This window comes from Semicossyphus pulcher, unplaced genomic scaffold (genome assembly GCF_022749685.1).
Source record: "Semicossyphus pulcher isolate SPU_LCO1_2020_fin unplaced genomic scaffold, fSemPul1.0.p SCAF_21, whole genome shotgun sequence".
NCBI classification, from domain to species: domain Eukaryota; kingdom Metazoa; phylum Chordata; class Actinopteri; order Labriformes; family Labridae; genus Semicossyphus; species Semicossyphus pulcher.
In genome coordinates, this window is record NW_027211695.1 from 17,581,308 (window position 1) to 17,600,257 (window position 18,950).

At 41.3% G+C, this 18,950-nt stretch overlaps 1 protein-coding gene and 4 non-coding genes across 7 annotated transcripts; all 5 read right to left on the reverse strand.

Annotated features, from left to right (window-relative positions):
* Positions 1–124: 124 nt before the first annotated feature.
* Positions 125–13,241, reverse strand: shtn2 (shootin 2). Of its 3 annotated transcripts, none has more exons than XM_069672396.1 (17): positions 13,156–13,241; positions 11,883–11,932; positions 11,472–11,532; positions 10,846–10,940; positions 9,627–9,819; positions 9,368–9,465; positions 9,199–9,280; positions 7,649–7,743; positions 4,668–4,814; positions 4,433–4,586; positions 2,760–2,907; positions 2,496–2,554; positions 2,185–2,279; positions 2,057–2,077; positions 1,925–1,978; positions 1,706–1,850; positions 125–464 (listed from the first exon to the last, which is right to left on the reverse strand). In XM_069672396.1, exons 1-17 carry the CDS (start codon positions 13,187–13,189, stop codon positions 307–309), a joined length of 1,689 nt encoding a protein of 562 aa, XP_069528497.1. In that variant the 5' UTR covers positions 13,190–13,241; the 3' UTR covers positions 125–306. The 3 variants fall into 3 exon arrangements, with proteins under 3 accessions (XP_069528497.1, XP_069528496.1, XP_069528498.1); XM_069672395.1 differs by having other exon boundaries at positions 2,185–2,282; XM_069672397.1 differs by lacking the exons at positions 11,472–11,532; positions 11,883–11,932; positions 13,156–13,241 and adding an exon at positions 11,027–11,438 and having other exon boundaries at positions 2,185–2,282.
* A 3,006-nt stretch (positions 13,242–16,247) lies between these two features.
* On the reverse strand, positions 16,248–16,330 carry trnal-cag (transfer RNA leucine (anticodon CAG)). The gene has a single exon. It is a non-coding gene; the product is annotated as a tRNA-Leu (tRNA).
* Positions 16,331–16,707: 377 nt separating this feature from the next.
* Positions 16,708–16,790, reverse strand: trnal-cag (transfer RNA leucine (anticodon CAG)). Its single transcript has one exon. It is a non-coding gene; the product is annotated as a tRNA-Leu (tRNA).
* A 527-nt stretch (positions 16,791–17,317) lies between these two features.
* Positions 17,318–17,400, reverse strand: trnal-cag (transfer RNA leucine (anticodon CAG)). The gene has a single exon. It is a non-coding gene; the product is annotated as a tRNA-Leu (tRNA).
* An 870-nt stretch (positions 17,401–18,270) lies between these two features.
* On the reverse strand, positions 18,271–18,353 carry trnal-cag (transfer RNA leucine (anticodon CAG)). Its single transcript has one exon. It is a non-coding gene; the product is annotated as a tRNA-Leu (tRNA).
* Positions 18,354–18,950: the final 597 nt, after the last annotated feature.

Here is an 18,950-nt window from a genome sequence, read left to right on the forward strand (position 1 = left end):
TGAATGAGTTTCATTTCCCTTCACACGCAACAAGTTCATGAAGCAGATCTGGGTTAAATGGTTCCTGAAGGAGCCTCTGAAGAAAAGCTCAAGTCAGTGTTTAACTGTCAAATAGAAACCAAGACAACATGACTGACATTTTATTGTAAAAAAAATACAAACAAAGCAATATAAATCACATAGTGCACATTTGAAGATATAATTGGTTCATTTGAAGTAAAAAAAAAAAAAAAGCTCCTTTCATCAAGTATCTTCAGGAAAAAACAGCAATGACGATTAGACGTCAGCGACGTATAAAAATGCACTTCAGTTTTCTTGGCTGATGATGAGCGCTGACGCTCTGATGCGAGAGTCTCTCTTCTCTCTGTTCTGTTTCAGCCTCCGGAGCACAGGGGCGCTGCCGGTCTCGCCTGCCCAGAGAACGTCTCCTCCTGCTGGGGCACTCTGTGGACCTGATTGGGGGTCTGTGCAAGAGATAACCAGATCAAGATTAGCTTGGAGCATTTCTGTTGCTATTTTTCACTCTTGTATCTTTTCCTTCTTTATATATTCAAAAGTATTTGCACCATCTTTTTAAAAGCCAAATGTCACATTGCATCACTACAGGACCAATCTGGCGACGATATCGACTCTGAGGACAACGGCGAACATGCCGGGCGTGTAGCCAGCGGTTAGCGATAAACAGTCAAGACTTCCTTTTCCGCGAGCTGCATTGTTTACAGAAAAAGAAACCGTTTTTCTTGTGGTGTACTTTGATTAACGGCTCTTTCCTTTGCAGAAATCGTCAAGAGAATTTATCTCAAGTTGAATTTTAGATCTAGAAGAGATTGTTAGCTGTTAGCATGCAGATGTCTGTTTACAGAGGTTAATAAGAAGCTAAATCGTTGTCAGATAGTTATTACGGGGCATTACGTTCGGCCTGCTTTTGCTCCCCACACAGACTGTTTTTCCTGCATACGCCGCAGCCTGCTGATACGTGATTGGTCAATATTACTCGGGCTACAAGCGTACTACAAACAGACACCAGAACTTGCCTTCCCTAAAGGGGGCGTCCCTGCGTACAGATTCTACATTCTTCAAGCATTCAAGTTACTCTACATTTCTATGTAGAATCTGTAAATAGAGATTACTACAGGACAAATATATATATGTATATCTTTAGTAAACATTAATGCGAGAGAATAAAAGATGACATGTTTTAACAAAGATGTAAGCAGCTGAAAAATGAAGCCAGCGTGGAGTGACTCCCCACAGAGAGTGAAAACTCCCAGCTCTACAGCAGGGATACAAATCCTCACAGCCTGGTGCAAAAAATTTTTTGTCTTTATAGCTTATTTCTTTTACTGTGGCCAAATTTTGTGACTGACCTGTTCATACTAAGGCTTACATTTGTGCATTACTCAGGTCATGTTGCTAGCTGTCTGTAAGGTGTCACCTCAGCTAATCTGATTCTCTGAAGTTGACGTCTGGGTTTTCCAACCTCTCATCTAAATATGGTCACTACTGGCACCAAAAAAAGGAGATGGCGACCGCAAGTATTAAGATAAGATAAGATAAGATAGACTTTATTGATTACAACAGCTCAAAGTAAAGGACAGGGTAAAACATCATTGGGTGGTGTTACAGTTTCTACTTCCACAATCCAAAACTTTCAAGCACCCAGACCAGTAACCTGTCAACACAGAGCAGTTACAGGACGCCTTACTGTGTGTTAAAGCGAGGGAGTCCCTGTTCTCTCCGATCGCCCTCCTCCTCCTCTGGAGCACCTGCAGCAGCTCTGCTTCACCAACTTGTCGGCCAACCCCTGTTCTGGACGACACCTTCCGAAGGGGCTGACGCTTCATGTTGTCCTGTGTGTGGGAAGATGTTTCAGAAGCACTGTTGCTTTATTTTATGAGCACATATAAGCATAGAAGTACATTACCAGCATCCCTTTCAGCTCCAGGACAGCTGACTTTCTGTTGTCACTCCTCTGGTCCTGACAGAGATTTGGGAACGTGTTAGAAATATGTATTACTGTGTCTTTATATTTAAAACAGGTATGAAAATAACTCACCTTCCACGCGCTGTCGTCTTCCTGTGAGCAAGGATCACATCATACATCATAAAATTCAATTTACATCCAATGGGCAATAAAACAAATGAAACAAACATAAAGTGTCTTGGTGAATAAGACTGGTCCACCTGTATTCTCCTCGTGGGCCGCAGGACGATTCCTTTCTTTATCCTCTCCATCATTTCATCCACCGCCTTCGCCTTCTTGTCCGACACGGCGGCTGCTTCTTAAACAGCAGAAACAGACTGAATATTTAAGACAGCATATTGTTGTGGTGCTCTGAAAAGTCACAGTAATATACGTTCAGGGAAATGTATAGTAAGAAATGCATTTAATCTATATGTAAATGGATTAAAATATGTTGTTTTTTGGACCTTCAAGATAAAACTCGGCTTCAGGTTCATAAGTCTGCTGTTGCAAATGAATGTGTGATACTCACTGCTTTGATCGGCTTTACTGGCTCCTTCTTTTCTCCTGCTTCTCAGGAGATCCAGCGAGCTTGGCACAGAGAGAGAGAGAGAGAGAGAGAGAGAGAGAGAGAGAGAGAGAGAGAGAGAGAGAGAGAGAGAGAGAGGTCACATGGGTCATACTGTTATTACCAGGCATCTGAAACTGTATTGAAACATTCATGTGAAACTGTCCACTAAACGTGAAACCAATTGTTTTATCAATAAAAGGAAGCGCTGGTTTCAGTTAAACATACTTGATGACAGTAGTGGGAGGTGGAGGAGGAGGAGGAGGAGGAGGTGGAGGAGGTGGTGGTGGTGGTGGTGGAGGCGGAGCTGGAATGGATTCTTTCTGTGGTTCCTCCGTTTTATTCCCGCCGTCCAATTTCTCTTGTAACTGTTTGGCTACAAAGGAAGATGGTAAAGGATTGCATCTGTTCATCACTTTAAACATCAAGGACACACAAAGCGTACTGATCAATATAAAATGTAAAAACTAGAACGAGACGCTCCTTCAGAGAGAAAGGTAACCGGCCCTGAGACAGCTGAAACAACAAGCTGCAGTGTAAGTAATGTAAGCAAGTGGCCGCCAACACCAGCAACCCTCCAAATATATGTAACCCCTTTAAAGCTCTCTAAGGAGCAGGGGCATAAAGCACCGTGCAGAGGGTCGGGATGTAAGGAGAGGATGACTCATCCTCATCATCATGGTGACAGTAGTTGTGAGAAGGTTGCAGTTTGATAGAGCGTCCAGAATATCATGTTTTGTGATTAAATAGTACGAACATTAGTGCTAAATTAGACACAGAACTTAAAAAGATGAAGAAGAAGTCAACAACAATTAATTTCAATCAAACTATCACGGCAATCTCAGATCCCATCGGCTATCGTGTGACGACGATATAGACTCTGGGGGCGACGGTGAACATGCCGGGCGTGCAGCCAGCGGTTAGCGATAAACAACTTCCTTTTCCGCGTGCCGCATTGTTCACAGAAAAAGAAACCGTTTTTCTTGTGATTGACTTTACTTAACGAGTCTAATTCAACATCGTGATGCAGATCAGTAAAAAGTCAAAATGAAGCTTTGTCAGGTCCGTCCTCAAGAGGAGAAGAAAACTGCTTTTAAAATGCTCGTTTGTTGAACGGCGGTCGGATCAATCTGATGCATTCAAGGACATCGGGAAATCTGAACGCTAAACAGCTTTCGTGAAACAGCGTCAAGCAAATTCATCTCAAGTTAAATTTTACATTTAGAACAGATTGTTAGCTGTTAGCATGCCGATGATGTCATGCTTCTCCTGCATACATCGTAGCCTGCTGATACGTGATTAGTCAATATGAGTCGGACTACAAGCGTACTACAAACGGAAACCACGGAAAGTCCACGTCCCTGTAAATAAAGATTAGTCTCATGGTAAATATGTCCTGTGTTGTTTGACCCATCCGCCTAATCTGACCTCCTTCATAAGGATTTTTGTTTTCTGCTCATTTAACTACGTCACCTGACTTCGATGGCCAATCAAAACATTATGTAAGAGGATGTTGGAGGGTACCAAGGCATCAGTGTTTGAAGCGTAAGACCACCAACCAAGCAGCTGTACTTGAAGAGGCCATTTGTGAATAAGAACTGAAACCCTACCTTTGCATCATAAAACGTACTGTGAGGAGTTTTAACAGTTTTTAAACAGACTAAAATGAATAGTGATGACCTACAAAAACAAACAAGACCATGAGTGAGAAGGTGAATTAATTCTATATAGTAGTAGTAATGCCTGCTACTGCAGGAGGAGACTGACGGACGTACAGGACAGAATCAACAAAGACAAATACCCCTTTGTCCACAGGGGTCGCCAAAATCGACACGAATTTAAAAGCTTTCGACCCTTCTTCTGTGATTAGCATTAAGCAGTACGTCCCCACGAGTAGATACCTTCCTCCTGTAGCTGTGCGCTGGTGCTGTGAGCCTCACACAGCTGACTTTCTAAGGCCTTCCTCTCCTCCTCACTCCTCTCCAGCTGCTTTTTCAGCTCCTGCAGCTCGGAGACGACGCTGCTCTCCTCCCCAGCGCTCTGACTCTGTTTGACCTGAAAGAAGCAGGAGGACACAATGAAGAACAGAAAAAGTGGACGCCAATTCTGCTCCTTTTCATCCCAACTAAGACACACCTGGCTATGGTAACAGCGCTGTATCTCACACAGGGCCGTGTTGATGGTGGAGATTTGCTCCAGCGCCTGCTGCAGCTGCAGGCCGGCCTCTGAGCTCTGCATCAGCATCACGCTCCGTCTGTGGGCCTCCTTCTGCTGCACCAACATCTGACGAGACAAACACAAATCACCTTTTGACATCTTGAACACATTTTTAAGATGATCTGCGTCTAAGAAAATGGAAGAGAAAGACAGAAAAGACAATGAAGCACAATTAGAGGGGAATAAAGTGAGGTCTGAGCGGCTGCTTGTTCATTTTCCCCCCTCCAGGAGGTTGTCACGATTAAAGACAAGCGTCTGACTGAACAATAACACAGAAGCCTTTTAGAATTACTCCTCAGCTTCATTAAGAATCGTAACAAAGCAAACAGGACGATGAAGCTGTGAGACAAAGGAGAATTTTCCCTGCATCAAGATAAGTGGCTGACGAGGAGAAATGTCGAGCTTTGTCTCGATTCTTCTTCTATGGTGGGACAAATAAACACAGCAGTTGTACTTAGACATTGTGGTAAGAGGGCTTTAAACAAACCTATTGTTCTTTTAAAGGAGCTTTCGTGATGTTTAATATTGTATATGCAGGTAAAACCCGGTTACATTAGATTTAACACACGCTAACACATGCTTAAAGGGGCATATCTTCTAAATGGATAGTCTCATATTTTCATGGGTTTCGCATGTTTGGGTGTTAAAAGGTCGCCTCTGAAGTGGGCCATTCAGAACAGCTGCAGGTTTCTACATAGAACCTTGCTTTCATTGAAATCGACCAATCGTCATTCACCTCAGGCTGCCTTCTTGCACGAGCTTACCATTCAGACACCTCCCGGCGATTCTGGCTCGAACATATAAGGCGGAATAAGCGATCCTAGAGCAGCCATGTTTTCTGCAATTTTAGAGTGACAGAGGAGTGCTGCTGCTCCCCCCGCGTGAGGGAGGGGCTACGCGGTCACTCCAAATACTGTCAGCCAATCGTGGCTAAGGTCTGACCTTTGAATGGTAAAACAGCTCGTTCATTTCAGGAGGAAGGAGAGGCTCCGACAAAACATTTATACAATTTTTTAAACGAACTTTACCGACATGCTTATTTCACAGTTAAAATATGTCTCCTTTAAAGAGAATGTTAAAGGGCCAGTTCGCTGATTTTCAACCTCAGTCCTCAACCAGACGACATAAAACACGTCATCCAGCGGAGGCCAGGCAGCTTGCTAAACTACACTTCCTCAATCTAGGACGCCCGCCTCCGATGTCATGTCTCGTTCAAAATCGTCAGGTTTGAAATGTCGACTGCAGACCTGAAGACTTTTAGACGATCCACCGGTATATTCTCGTCGTATTTCAGATTCTGTCCCGTTCTGAGCCATTACCGCTGTGCCGTTCCTTTCAGAGTGAGGGGCGCAATGCATGCTGGGTGTTGTAGGAATGTAGAATGGGCGAAAGCACGAGCTGTTTGTTCAACTTTCTTCACAGCTATTTCAAATATTATTGCTTCTATGGATTACAGAGAGCTCCAGCTTTGACTGACAGAGGCTTTTTCCAGGGGCGAACTGCTCCTTTAATGTAGCTCAGGAGCTAGCCTTGGCGCTAAATTAAAATAAACAAGGTTGAATCGGTCAAATATTAAATAAAAAGGAGACTAAATGGGATGCAAAATGTGACCAATAAAAGAGGCAAAATGTTTTTAAATTGAGATTTTCAATGTTAGAAACAGAAAAAATGTTTAGTCTTTAAAATCGCTTAATTCCCAAAGATGATACAAAGAACGTGATCTCTGCTCTGTACAGATACTCTGTAGAGCGGCAGAACAGGAAGTGTGACAAAAAATGGTTTTCATTTCCCAGATTTCCCTCATGAGAACAAACGTAAGCCGCAGGTTTCAGTCAGTGTCAGCGAACGCATCGCGAGGCTCCACGCTCCAAAATTACACCGCTCTAATCTCCCCTCTCCCTTATTAAGCAGGGAGCAATTTTCACACAGCAATTAGCACAATTATTTCATACACACAAACACACAGCCCCGGCCGCACACTGCTACACAAAGAGACAAAGACGCACACACAAAACACAGCTCCAAATTGTTTCCTGTTTGAGGCCCTGCGTCATTATAGCAGCACGCACCGCGGAGGAGAGGTGTGAATGGTTGCTGTTTTCAAAACACATGAAAACAGACAAATAGTAGTGCACACAAGAGGCATTCAGCGCAGGGGGGTCTTTTACCGTGAATTGAGAGTAAAAGGGGCTGAATTGTGTGAGCGGTTGGGGGTCCTTTTCACAGGTAAGGACCCCTGCGAGGCGGCCCATTGTGCGCCTGTCCGGTAAATGGAGGACGCGGCGCACAAAGGCGACAATTGCTATATGCTCGGCACAACATAAAGGTGTCAGGCAAAGACAGGTTGTGTTTAAAGACCACTATTCTCCTCCAGCAGCAGTGATGACCGCTAATTATAGGCGAGGGAGGGGCTAAATGGGAAGGGAAGGGGACAGAGAGGTGTTTTTTGAAAGAAAAGGCCTTCATTATGGGAGCAGCTGGGGCAGGACAACTCTGTCGCGCGCGCGCGTGTGTGTGTTTGTGGACTTTAAGTGAATTGGTGTTTTTTCCCCGAGTGTGTGTCTGCTTTTGTCTTGTGTGTGTGTGAACGCCTCGCCTCACACACAGAGTGACCAAAGTGTCATCGGTGTGAAAACAGAGAATGGAGACCCCTTCTCCTGTCCCGCCACATCAGCCGCACTGTGACAGCACGAGTGTGCGTACTTGTGTGTGTGTGTGTTCCTCCCCACCCGTCCGCGCGTCGCCCGTACCCGCCAGAAGGTCAGCGCCGACACTCCCGCTCCCTTCCCGTGGCACGACCTGTCACCCTCAGTGTCCATAGGTGTGAATGTTTGACAAAATGTTTTGGGCAGAAAACACACACGTACACACACACACGCACGCAGGTCACGCGCTCACACCTGGTGGGCGAAGACTTCAGCGTGCGCCCGGAGGCCCTGCTCCAGCTCCAGCTTCTGAGACATCTCTGTGAACTCCTCAGTGACAAGCTGGGAGACTGTGAACACACACGGAACACATACAAAGAGGAACACACACACACACTACATTAAACGGCATTTAGGACTTTTTTTGACTGAAAAACAAAAAAATCTCAGTTACTTTAAAAGTCATTTTTGGTCAATTTGACATGTTTTTAAAGCTAAAAATACCTTCTAAGTCCTTAATCAAGCATCCTAATAATGAAGATTTGCCGCTTTTCTGTATATTAAACTACATTAAAGTAACACAAACATGCGCTGTAATAGAGTGGCAGCAGATATCTCACATAGACAGAGACAGATATCTCCAAACCTCATCAGATAAAATTAAAAAAACGCCCCTAGTAGTGACATTGAGCTTCTAAACTTGGGTTATGATTAGTTTTTTAATTTCTTTTTTGTTGGAAAAAAACACAAGAAATTGAAGTAGTATTACCCTATATTAACTTGCACATATTCACCTAAAATTATAGATGCTTATTTAGGATACATTTCAGCAGCATATTGGCTTTTAAATAGTCTTTAAAGGGGGGTATTATGCTCTCACTGTAGCTTAGCATAATTTACAGTTAAAAAAAAAACTCTGTGCAGGCCCTCATGCAGCCTCTGTCTGAAACCACTCAGTCAGCTCTGTCCCTTTAAGAAACCGTCCCCTACAAGCCCGCTTTCTTCTGATTGGCCAGCTCTCCGTAGCCTGCTGAGGCTGCACTTTGTGACGTCACAAAGTGCAGCGTGTAGAAAAAAGCTGTGTGAGACCTGGCGCTCACAGCAGCCTGCAGACTGAGCTGAGAAGCCTGGGGATCACTCCAGCATGCTTTTACCTACAGATTTGAAACTTCACCCACGTTTAGTCTGAACATCCAACAGACAACAGCATAAAAACCACAGTAGACACGCAGTCATTTCTCTCTTCTTATTAAATACTGTCTTCCCCCTTAATTGTTTGTATTCCACCTTTTGTTAGTGATTTGTGTTGCTTTGTTTGTTCTCACTGGCTTTGCACTAATAAGAAAACAAAAAAAAGTCTGGACATCCAACATTGTAACATTATATACGTGTCTTAAAATGTGAAACAGCAGAACACCCCCTCTTTAAAAAGCATTAACAAACCTTCATCTGCATTACTTGACTAGAAAAGTATATTATCTTACTTTCCCCCCCAATAACCTTCTAATTACTGGTTATAGCTAGCAAGGAAGGAAGTTGTTTTACATGAAATCTCCCATATAAGTTGGTACAATAATAATGAGCAAAAAATAGTATGTAATTAATGTACAACAGCTTCCTTAATTACAACAAATAAGCAGTATTTAGGAGGTCTTTAAGGGGAATCTCGTAATTATTTAATGGTCTAGTAGTAAAGAGTCATTATGCAACTAATGTGCATGCTAATGAGCGGCTAGTTAACGGTTAATATGTTTACCTTCATATAAAGTGTTTCCGTGGAAACAAGGGAAGGCCCTCGGACTCACCTCGCTTGATTTTATTCACGGTCTTGCTCTGTTTGTTCATCCTCCTCAGTATGGCCTCTTTCTCCTCCACCTCCAGAGCCAGCTGAGAGAACAAGTGTGAAGATAAGGTACACCCACACACACACACACACACACACACACATGCACACGCACACACACAGTGATGTACCTGCTCTCTGAGTTGGACCTGCTCCTTGGTGAGATCTTCCACTTGTTGCTCCAGCTGCAGCTTCTCAGCCAGGAGACCGTCTACTGAGGCCTGCAGCTCTGACACACACACACACACACACACACATTACTTATAACTGTTATTGATAGTTTGGGCCCATATATTTTCATTATTTTATTTTAACTAGGAAGAAAAAAGAGAGTAAAAAGAGTAAAGCTACATTTTTTAGACTTAGTCTCATGAGCAGCTTTTGTCTGACCTGCGATCTTTGTTTGACCGTCCAGCAGCAGCGTCTCCTCACTGCTTTCTCCACCAACATCGACCTCATCACTGTTAACCGCTGGTTCAGCCTCTGGGTCATCGTACAAGTCAGCCAAGCTTTCAGGCACCTCGGGGATGAGCGGCATCAGCATCTGGCTCTTCCTCTTCAGGACTTTGTTCTCTTTAGTCACCTAGGCGAGAGAAGGAAACCCTGTTTGTGATATTTTAATCTGTTAGCATGAAAACGACACAAAGGGAAGGGGAGGTTAGAGTATGCAATGAGACGTGAGGTCTGTAGAGACACATCTTACATCCTTCTCTAGGGAAAGGAAAGGAAAAGGATATAGCGATGTTAAAGAGGTAAAGAAAGCGTTTAAGCAAAGAAAAAGAAGGACAAAGGAAAGGTCACAGGGTAGGAAATGACAGAAAAGAGGATGGTTTAAAGAAGATAAAGGAAAGGTCAGGGAAGGACGTATCTTAAGAGGAGCCAGTGAATAACATACTAAAGAAAAGAAAGAAGAAAGGAAAGGTGATGGAAATGAGTGTTAAGGATAGGACATAGGAAAGGACATGTAGAGACAAAGCAAATTGAATGACAGGAAAGGACATAGGAGGTGAAATGATAGAAGAAATGGTAGGAGAGGAAAGGACAAGACAGGAATAACAGAACGCAAAGGAAAGATTGTTAGAGGAAAGGAAAGGAAACGATGGAAGAGGACGGGTCAGGACAAGAAAAGAAAGGAAAGGAAAGGTAGGACAAGAAAGGAGGGGGAAAGATTTAGCAAATTGAATGACAGGAAAGGAAAAGGAAATAGGAAAGGAAATCATATAAAAGTGGTAGAATAGGAAAATGAAGAGGAAAGGAAATCAAAGAATAGGAAGAAGAAGAAGGAAAGGCTATATGACCAAAAAGTAAAAGGAATGGAATGCACCTTAGAAGTGTTCATACTCCATGGTCCAATGAAAAATGGCTAAGGCTGCATGACGGCGGAACCGCAGCGTGAAAAGGGGTAAAGAAACTATTTGCCCTCTGGACTGGAGGAGCCAGATATCAAACCATTTACCTTTCAACAGGAGGATGACCCACTCTACCTCTTAACCACAGCCGTCCGCAGAGTGGCGGAACAATAAGGATATGAAACGAAAAGATAGAGCAAAGAAAATGATAGGAAAGGATATAAGGAAAGGAGACACACAACAGTAGTAACAGGACATACTTTAACAGCCAGCATCTCAGCACTCTCCCTGCAGGAGCGCTCGATCTGGAACTGGATCTCCAGAACGTTCATCTCTTTCAGGAGCTGGTTGGAGACTGGAGAAGAAAAGAGTTGTTCGTCATCTCGTGGTCATCTCACAGAAAATAAAAGAGAGATGTAGAGGTTTATAATATACCCCTACTCTGATCCATACAGCGATAGTCTCCACCCCATTAAAGCTCCTGTGAGGAACTTTTGGTTTGTGTTGATTTTTGCGCCCCCTGTGGACAAAGCCGTACCTCTTATCTCTTTGCTTATTTTGCCCTGTTCATGCTTAAGTGTCGGTTTCTAACAAACATCTCATACTGCTTTCTTTAACAGTCATATGTATCACTCACTTTAAATGTTCGCCCTGGAAAATGTAAACAAAGGCCGCGTGCAGTTAATCACTTCATCTGACGTTTACCCCCTGCCAGCTGTTTCAGGCATTAAAAACAACTATAAAGAAATAATCAATCTTGCCGCTGATGGTCTGGTTTGCTCTTGTAGTTCATATTCAGGCATCAGAATGTTTTTTTCTATGTCTTAACCAGCGAAAAACTCTCCTGTAAGGAAACAAGCAGGTAAAGAAGAGAAATGTTTCTCACCTTCCTCCAGTTTAGACAGCCACTGATTGGCTTCATCCCTCTGCTTCTCCAGGATCTCGCACTAACAATCAAACATCAATAAGCAAAAAAAAAACAATCCAAACACGAGAAAGAAGATCAATCATGTCATGAAAAATGATTCTATCAGACGGTTGAGGCACCAAGATTGCATTTATCCTTGTTAATGTAATCAAGGTTGAGCTCTTAAATCAGCCTTTTTGTTACCTTTTTCTTCCTTTTTATACTTTAATTTAAATATCTGATTAAAATTGTGACTTTTTTGTTCAAAATAAAATGGGAAAAGGTGTTTGACATCTGCTTGAGCAGGATATTCAGTGTTTCTGCATGTTGAAAGGCTCTTATGCACATTAAAAGTGGCAGAATTTGACTGCCTGTCACTAAAGCTGATACCTGAATGTCTCCCTCATCCTCAGAGGATAAACCATTCTCCCCATCAGACTCTGTGGGGGGGAAACAAAATAGTTTAATCTTCACATGACAGACAGATTGTCAGATGAGCCATGGCAACAGAAAACACAATAAACTGGAAGGCGATGTTATCAAAGATCCTCACATCCTGTCTGTGGCAGAACAGGAACTTTCAGAGGCCTTGTGAGGGAGTTTAGTGAGAGTAAAACAGGAAGTGAAATCACAGAAGGATCCTACAATAATACTTTTCACTTTCTGTGGCTTCTGACTCACAGCAGTTTCCACAAACTGAGAGCTTTCAGTTCTTTAAGGAACCAGTCAGCTTTCTTGCTAATAGTAAGATAAAAACGTTGGTGATGTTCTCAGAAATAGTCCAGCACGGAACCACAATGTGTTGTTTTTATGCAGATTAAACAAACAAAATCATTTGTGAGATTAGGATGATTTGGTAGGTACTTCCAGAGAGCCGGGCTAGCTGCTTCCCTTCTTTGTGTTAAGCTAGGCTAACTGGCTGCTAGCTATAGCTGCGTAGATATGAGAGTGGTCTTAATCTTCTCATGTATTTATCAGCAAGAAAATGAACAGCATTTTCTAAAATGTCAACTTGCTTTTCCTGCATAGCAAAAGTGTAGCCTAGCTTAGCATAGAAACTGGAAACAGGGAAACAGCTAGTCTAGCTCTGTCCAAAGGTGACAAAGATCCACGATCAGTAAGTCACACATTTTAGAAGTCACTTTGCCTGATCAAAAAATATCCTGCACATAGGTCCCATTTGTTCATGCTAGGCTAGGCTAACTAGCTTCTGGCTATAGCTACATATATAACAATGAGAGTTGTACTGTTCCTCTCATGTAGCTTAAATCTCATCAGGAAAAATAATTAGCATATTCCCCAAAATATCAAACTGTTCTTTGAACTTGAAGAAAGCACAAATATTTAAAGTGCTTTTGGGCCTTTTTAAAATCATTAAAGAGTCTTTAAAATATTCAAATAAATGTCAGCATTTGAAAACTATAAAATCTGCTTTTATTGATTAAACAATTTGCATATAATGGGAGTATCCTATTGTAATCTTACATTTTTATACACATTAAACCAAATTCTGAACTAAAAGCCCCTAATTATCTTACACTACAAATCCACAGTAAATTACATGACATATTTACACACAGGGAAGCCTTGAAACTGCACATGCCATCATGTGACGAAAATAAGTATCACGACCCAATTTTGTATCCACATTATGAAGTCATACCTGCAGCTGCCCCGTCCTCGGCTTGCACCCACATCCTGTGGTCTGCACACTTTCAAGTCTTTGTTAAACTATGTGTCTGCTTGTGTCTGAGCAGTAGTCAGCGTATTCTGTAGGAAGCAAGCAGGAATCTCTGCTTAAGGACTCCCACACAAGATCAGAAAGAGGAACTCTTACAAAAGACTTAATCCTGAATGTAATGTGGATTTTTTGCCTAAACATATTTTATTTTTAAATGCTAAAAGGAGGCCATTTTTATAACAACACAGATAATGTTATAAGTGAGTAAGAGGATGAGGTGTTTGAACTTTTACCCTCCTTTCTGACAGTGAAAAGGAACATGTTCTGGTCTCTGAGGGACGACGCTGTCTCTCTACTGCAAGATCAATGTCACTCACGTAGCCGGGCAGAGGCAAAGCTGCTTTTACTCCTCTATTAGCATCTGTGCTCAGAGTTCACGACCTCGGGAACATCAGGCCTGCCATGGGAACCGAAGTCGAGGTGATAATTCAGGAAATGATGAAGACAGGTGGCAGAGACGATGCTGATGACACACATTCCTCTGCCACATGAATAATTTAAAAAACGTCTTTTATTTATTCACCTGCTTTTCTTGAGTTTATTTCTAGGAGGACGCAGAGTTTGTTCAGCGCTAAGTGCTACTAGCATTCTTAGCGGCTGATTTAACAGTCAGGACAAGGTCAGATGGAGAACGGTATCTTACACACATTTGTGGTCAACAATGTGATAAACAGTTTCAATAACAATGTGGTGGCTATCATAACCATCTGTACGTCTTGCGTCTTTGACAGCTCTTAATCTTCCATAACTTTAATTGAGGGCCTTAACATAACAATATTATACGTTTTATTTTGGCGGGAAACAGATGAAACACGTTGTCAGTTTATATTTGACTGATATATCTTCATAGTAGTTCTAACGCTTGTTATTGGAATGGATTCATTGTTTGTGGTTGGAATTGATGCAAATTCGCGAAATAAAGAACATCCAACACATTCTGACTCCCAACTGATCAAATGTTGGGGCTTTCTCTGGAGCCCTTAGCTTCAAAATATGACAGTTTAGGTACCACGCTAGCATAAGTTAGGCATGTGCAGGGTTAAGCTAGCAAAGATAAATAAGCAACATCTGATTAGACTCTCAAATAAAGCAGCAAAATATGCTAGCAAAAAACATAATAAAGTTAAATTTTCAAAATAAAGCATGTCCACACATTTTATGACTTAATGACATGCATCAACAGCCCTTTTTACACTGCCAGTTCGAGGCGGGATTATTAGAACTCACGGGGGCGGAATGGTAGGGGGAAGTCGGTGTCTGTGTAAACTGCCGGCAGGGCAGCACAGCGGCGTGTGTGTGTGTATTTGAAGAACGTGCTGTTTGTTTACACCTCACGCACGTTTTGCTGTGCTTGGTCCAATGTAAAATGGCAAAGGCTGCATGACAGCGGAGCTTTGTTACAACGCTGATGTGGAACCGCAGTGCAAAAAGGGCTAATTATTAACATGTAATTAATGTACTAAACGGTTGCAGTTTGGTTAGGTTTAGGCACAAGAAGTCATGTAACTAATGGATGTTACGTATCTTATGAAGAAGTAAACGTTATAAAAGTCTCCTAGCTCAAAGTCCTGTGTTTGTTAGCACAAAATCAAAACAATAAGCCAGACAGCGCCTAGAAACGCCACTAGTGGCGAATGAAAAGAGACGCATTATCGGAGTTAGGCCACTGACCAAACTGACAAGAATATCACCAGAATAAAACTTGCCTTTAAATGCTTTTTGTCTCTGAAAACTTTATTGCGCACAATGTCTTGGCACAAAAAAAGTGGAGAAATCGTATTAGCTACAGTCACGTCCTACTGGGGAATAAACAGCAAGTATGGGATGTGTTAACGGCTGAAATGAAAACGATGTAACTGAAAAGGGTAATTTTCAAGTGAAATGAGCTGCTGCTTTCTAGATACAAGACTTAAATGTTAAATTGTGATATCGGCTGCAACATTTCCTTTTATTTTTTTATTTCACTTTTGCAACATTCCTGTTTAAATTTTAAGTTACCTTCACCATGCACATGAAAGTCTGCACAGCTGACCAATAAGAAGCTGCAGAGTGACGTCCCTGTGATTTAATGAGTCTTTTCTCTCTCTGTGTGTGTTGCTCTCTTTGAGGCACCACCTGAGCTCCACACTCCTCCAGCCGTCATCCTGACCTTTACTAATGATTCCTCACCCCGTTAATAAAAGGTGAAATTGTCACTTAACATTAGCTGTTGTCTGGTGTTTCTCGCAGCCGTCCTCATTAATACTGAGCCTATGAATTCTGGTTAAATGGAGACAGGTTAGAAAGCAGCCAGCAGGGTTTATTTCTGAATCATCACAAAGACTACAAACATGGCTGGTTTTGGTTTTCAGTGAGCCTTTGACCTTTTGATTATTTGTATTGATTAATTTGGAGAATGTCTGCTTTTAATCTGTCGAGCCATTTTAGAAACAAAAACATTTTAGAAATATTTTCAACGGTTCTTGGTTTTAATCAAACACATAAAGGCATTTTTATTAATATAAAGATAATAATCATTTGAATATTATCTTATAATGTAGTTAAAACAAGCCTTAATGTTGTCAAATAGGCCAACAATGAGGGCTCTTTAGCAACCTAGCGTGAGTTCACATCCAGCAAGTTGTATTAGGCATTTATAGCATCTAAACATGTAATACCCGTGGTAATCTGTGGTGTTATATAACACAATACAGTCTATAATTAATAATAAGTCACAGTCATCAGGAATTCATACTGTATAAATAATCAGCTCAGCTGTGCCTCAACATGCCTACGTGTACTGCAGCATGTATGCGGAGATAAGGTCTATTTTTAGCTTTTACTATTACGTTACAGTTACTGCAGAGGGCATTCAAGCGCGTTCCTCTAGAACAAAAGCCTCAGAGATCAGAGAAAAAAAGTTACCCGCAGTTTCAAGACGAACTCGAAAAACGGGAGGCTGTTATTCACTCGTAGATTAACATGTGAATAGTGTCAGTGTGTGCTGTGAAGCTTGGTGCTGCTCAAAAAGTTATTGTCAGAAGTGGGATTCGAACCCACGCCTCCAGGGGAGACTGCGACCTGAACGCAGCGCCTTAGACCGCTCGGCCATCCTGACATATATATAGTACACATAGTCTATACATGTAATAAAGGGCTTATAACACATTATAATGTTATTAAGCCATGAAAAGAGCCTATGTGTTAATCATAGAACTTGTAAACAACTCTAAGTACTCTAACTAGCATGTCATTGGAAGGAAATCTATTTTGAGCTACAACAGTTACATTACAGTTATTGATTCCTTCAAAATAAAAGTCTCAGATATAAGAAAATAAAGTTAAGTTTGACCTAAAGTTTACTGTGACCTACAAGAAAAGGCCGGTTAACAGTCTAAAGTTTCAACAACAGGCAATTATGTTATTCTGTCATGAGGTATCATGTACTCTCTGACAGTATGAGGGTTACCAATTAGGTGCGGCTCAAAAGGGTGCTGTCAGAAGTGGGATTCGAACCCACGCCTCCAGGGGAGACTGCGACCTGAACGCAGCGCCTTAGACCGCTCGGCCATCCTGACATACAACACACACAACACACACACTTTAATTAATTAATATTATCATACTATGATACAGTGATATACAAATTATACACATTTTATTTTGGTGTTTTAGCAACCTTTAGTGTGTCCACATCACTATTGATAACGCTTTACTTTTATTCCCCCTATTAAGCATTCATAAGCAGTCTATAAACATGTAATAAAGGGCTTATAACACATTATAATGTTATTAAGCCATGAAAAGAGCCTATGTGTTAATCATAGAACTTGTAAACAACTCTAAGTACTCTAACTAGCATGTCATTGGAAGGAAATCTATTTTGAGCTACAACAGTTACATTACAGTTATTGATTCCTTCAAAATAAAAGTCACAGATATCAGAAATTAAATTTAAGTTTGACCTAAAGTTGAGTGTGACCTACAAGAAAAGGCCGGTTAACAGCCTAAAGTTCCAACAACAGGTAATTATGTTATTCTGTCATGGGGTATCATGTACTCACTTATGGTATTAGGGTTATGAATAAGGTGCTCAAAAGGGTGCTGTCAGAAGTGGGATTCGAACCCACGCCTCCAGGGGAGACTGCGACCTGAACGCAGCGCCTTAGACCGCTCGGCCATCCTGACATACAAAACTCATACCACACACACTTTAATTAATTAATATTATCATACTATGATACAGTGATATACAAATTATACACATTTTATTTTGGCGTTTTAGCAACCTTTAGTGAATCCAAATAACTATTGATAACACTTTTCTTTTAGTCTCCCTATTAGGCATTCATTAGCACTATATTAACATGTAATAATCGGTTTTAAACACTTAATATTGTTAGGTTCTGAAAAGTGCTTTGTTCATCATGTACTTGTAAACAACTATAACTCCTCCTGAGGGCACCCACACAGTGAGTCTGATGTATTAACAGTTAATAAGTGTATATTTAGTGATATCATAAAACAAAGACACTGTTTATTAATAAACACTTTAAAAAGTTCCTGTACCTGTATATGACTGCACAATAGTGTGTAAAAAACCCTTTATTACACATCTGTATGTTGCTTATGAATGCTAAATGGAAGTAGTTAAACTGAAGCGATATCGAACTATTCTTTGGCGTTTATTTTAGAAAAACCTGGGGATGTTGATTTAGTATAAAAAGCTCAGAATCTATAGTGTTATAACACATTTTACAATAAGAAGAAATAAATAATAAGCAACAGTTGCAGTGAATTTCTATAGCAGAAATTATCAGAATTGCATCCAGCTTGGCTCAAGATGTCTACATTTGCTATGGCATGTCATTTGAAGGAAAATGTATTTCAAGCTACAACAATTGCAGCTATTGTTTCCTTCAAAATAAAAGTCTAATGTGAAGTTGGAAAAGGAGTTTCAACAACTTATCTCAGGCAGGAATTCATGTTTCAGACGTAAATATGACGTATTTAGTGACAGTAAAAGGGTTATCTAAGAGAGGGTGCTCAAAATGTTGATGTCAGAAGTGGGATTCGAACCCACGCCTCCAGAGGAGACTGCGACCTGAACGCAGCGCCTTAGACCGCTCGGCCATCCTGACTGTATCGTCGCAACCGGAAGTATATAAAATAAATTGTACACATATTGGTTAGTTTCCGATTTCGCCACCATATCAAATTTGTGTGTTATGAAGTATGTTTTGTTATGTATCTACAACGCTGTTGTCTAGAATGTGTAGCATACATTAATCACAGAATTTAACTACAGCTGTATTTCATTTTAAATAACGCTCGATGCAAAGACACTTTTAGCGCTCTCTTAGCTCTTAACACGGTGCACAATAATGTCACATACCGTATCAACAGCTCTAACCATACAACAACAACTGACAGTTCAATGTGAGAGTCCATGTTTATGATCATGTATTTGACGCCATGTTTAATTAAAAATTCAGCTCCACTTTTTGAAAGAATTTAACGGACGATTTCCTTTCCTGTATTGATACTGAAAACTGAAGACAGAGGAGGAAGTGCAGGCAGACTGTCTTGGCAGAAGGCGAGGGTTGGAATCCACCCAGCGCCGCTCGGTGCAGACTCAGCTCAAACACATTGGGTTTGATTGTTAAAAGCAGGGGCTTACGATTTTTGACATAATAAACAATAACAAATAAATATTACTACAGAAGACCGAGATTCAC

What these genes read in the sequence shown, in the direction of transcription:
- shtn2 (XM_069672395.1), bottom strand. Translation starts at nt 13,189, where the DNA reads ATGTGGGTGCAAGCCGAGGACGGGGCAGCTGCAG. An exon ending in CTGAGATGCTGGCTGTTAAA is followed by an intron (nt 9,820 to 10,845) that starts GTATGTCCTGTT and finishes TCTCTCGCCTAG; the next exon opens with GTGACTAAAGAGAACAAAGT. An exon ending in AAGACGACAGCGCGTGGAAG is followed by an intron (nt 1,979 to 2,056) that starts GTGAGTTATTTT and finishes AATCTCTGTCAG; the next exon opens with GACCAGAGGAGTGACAACAG.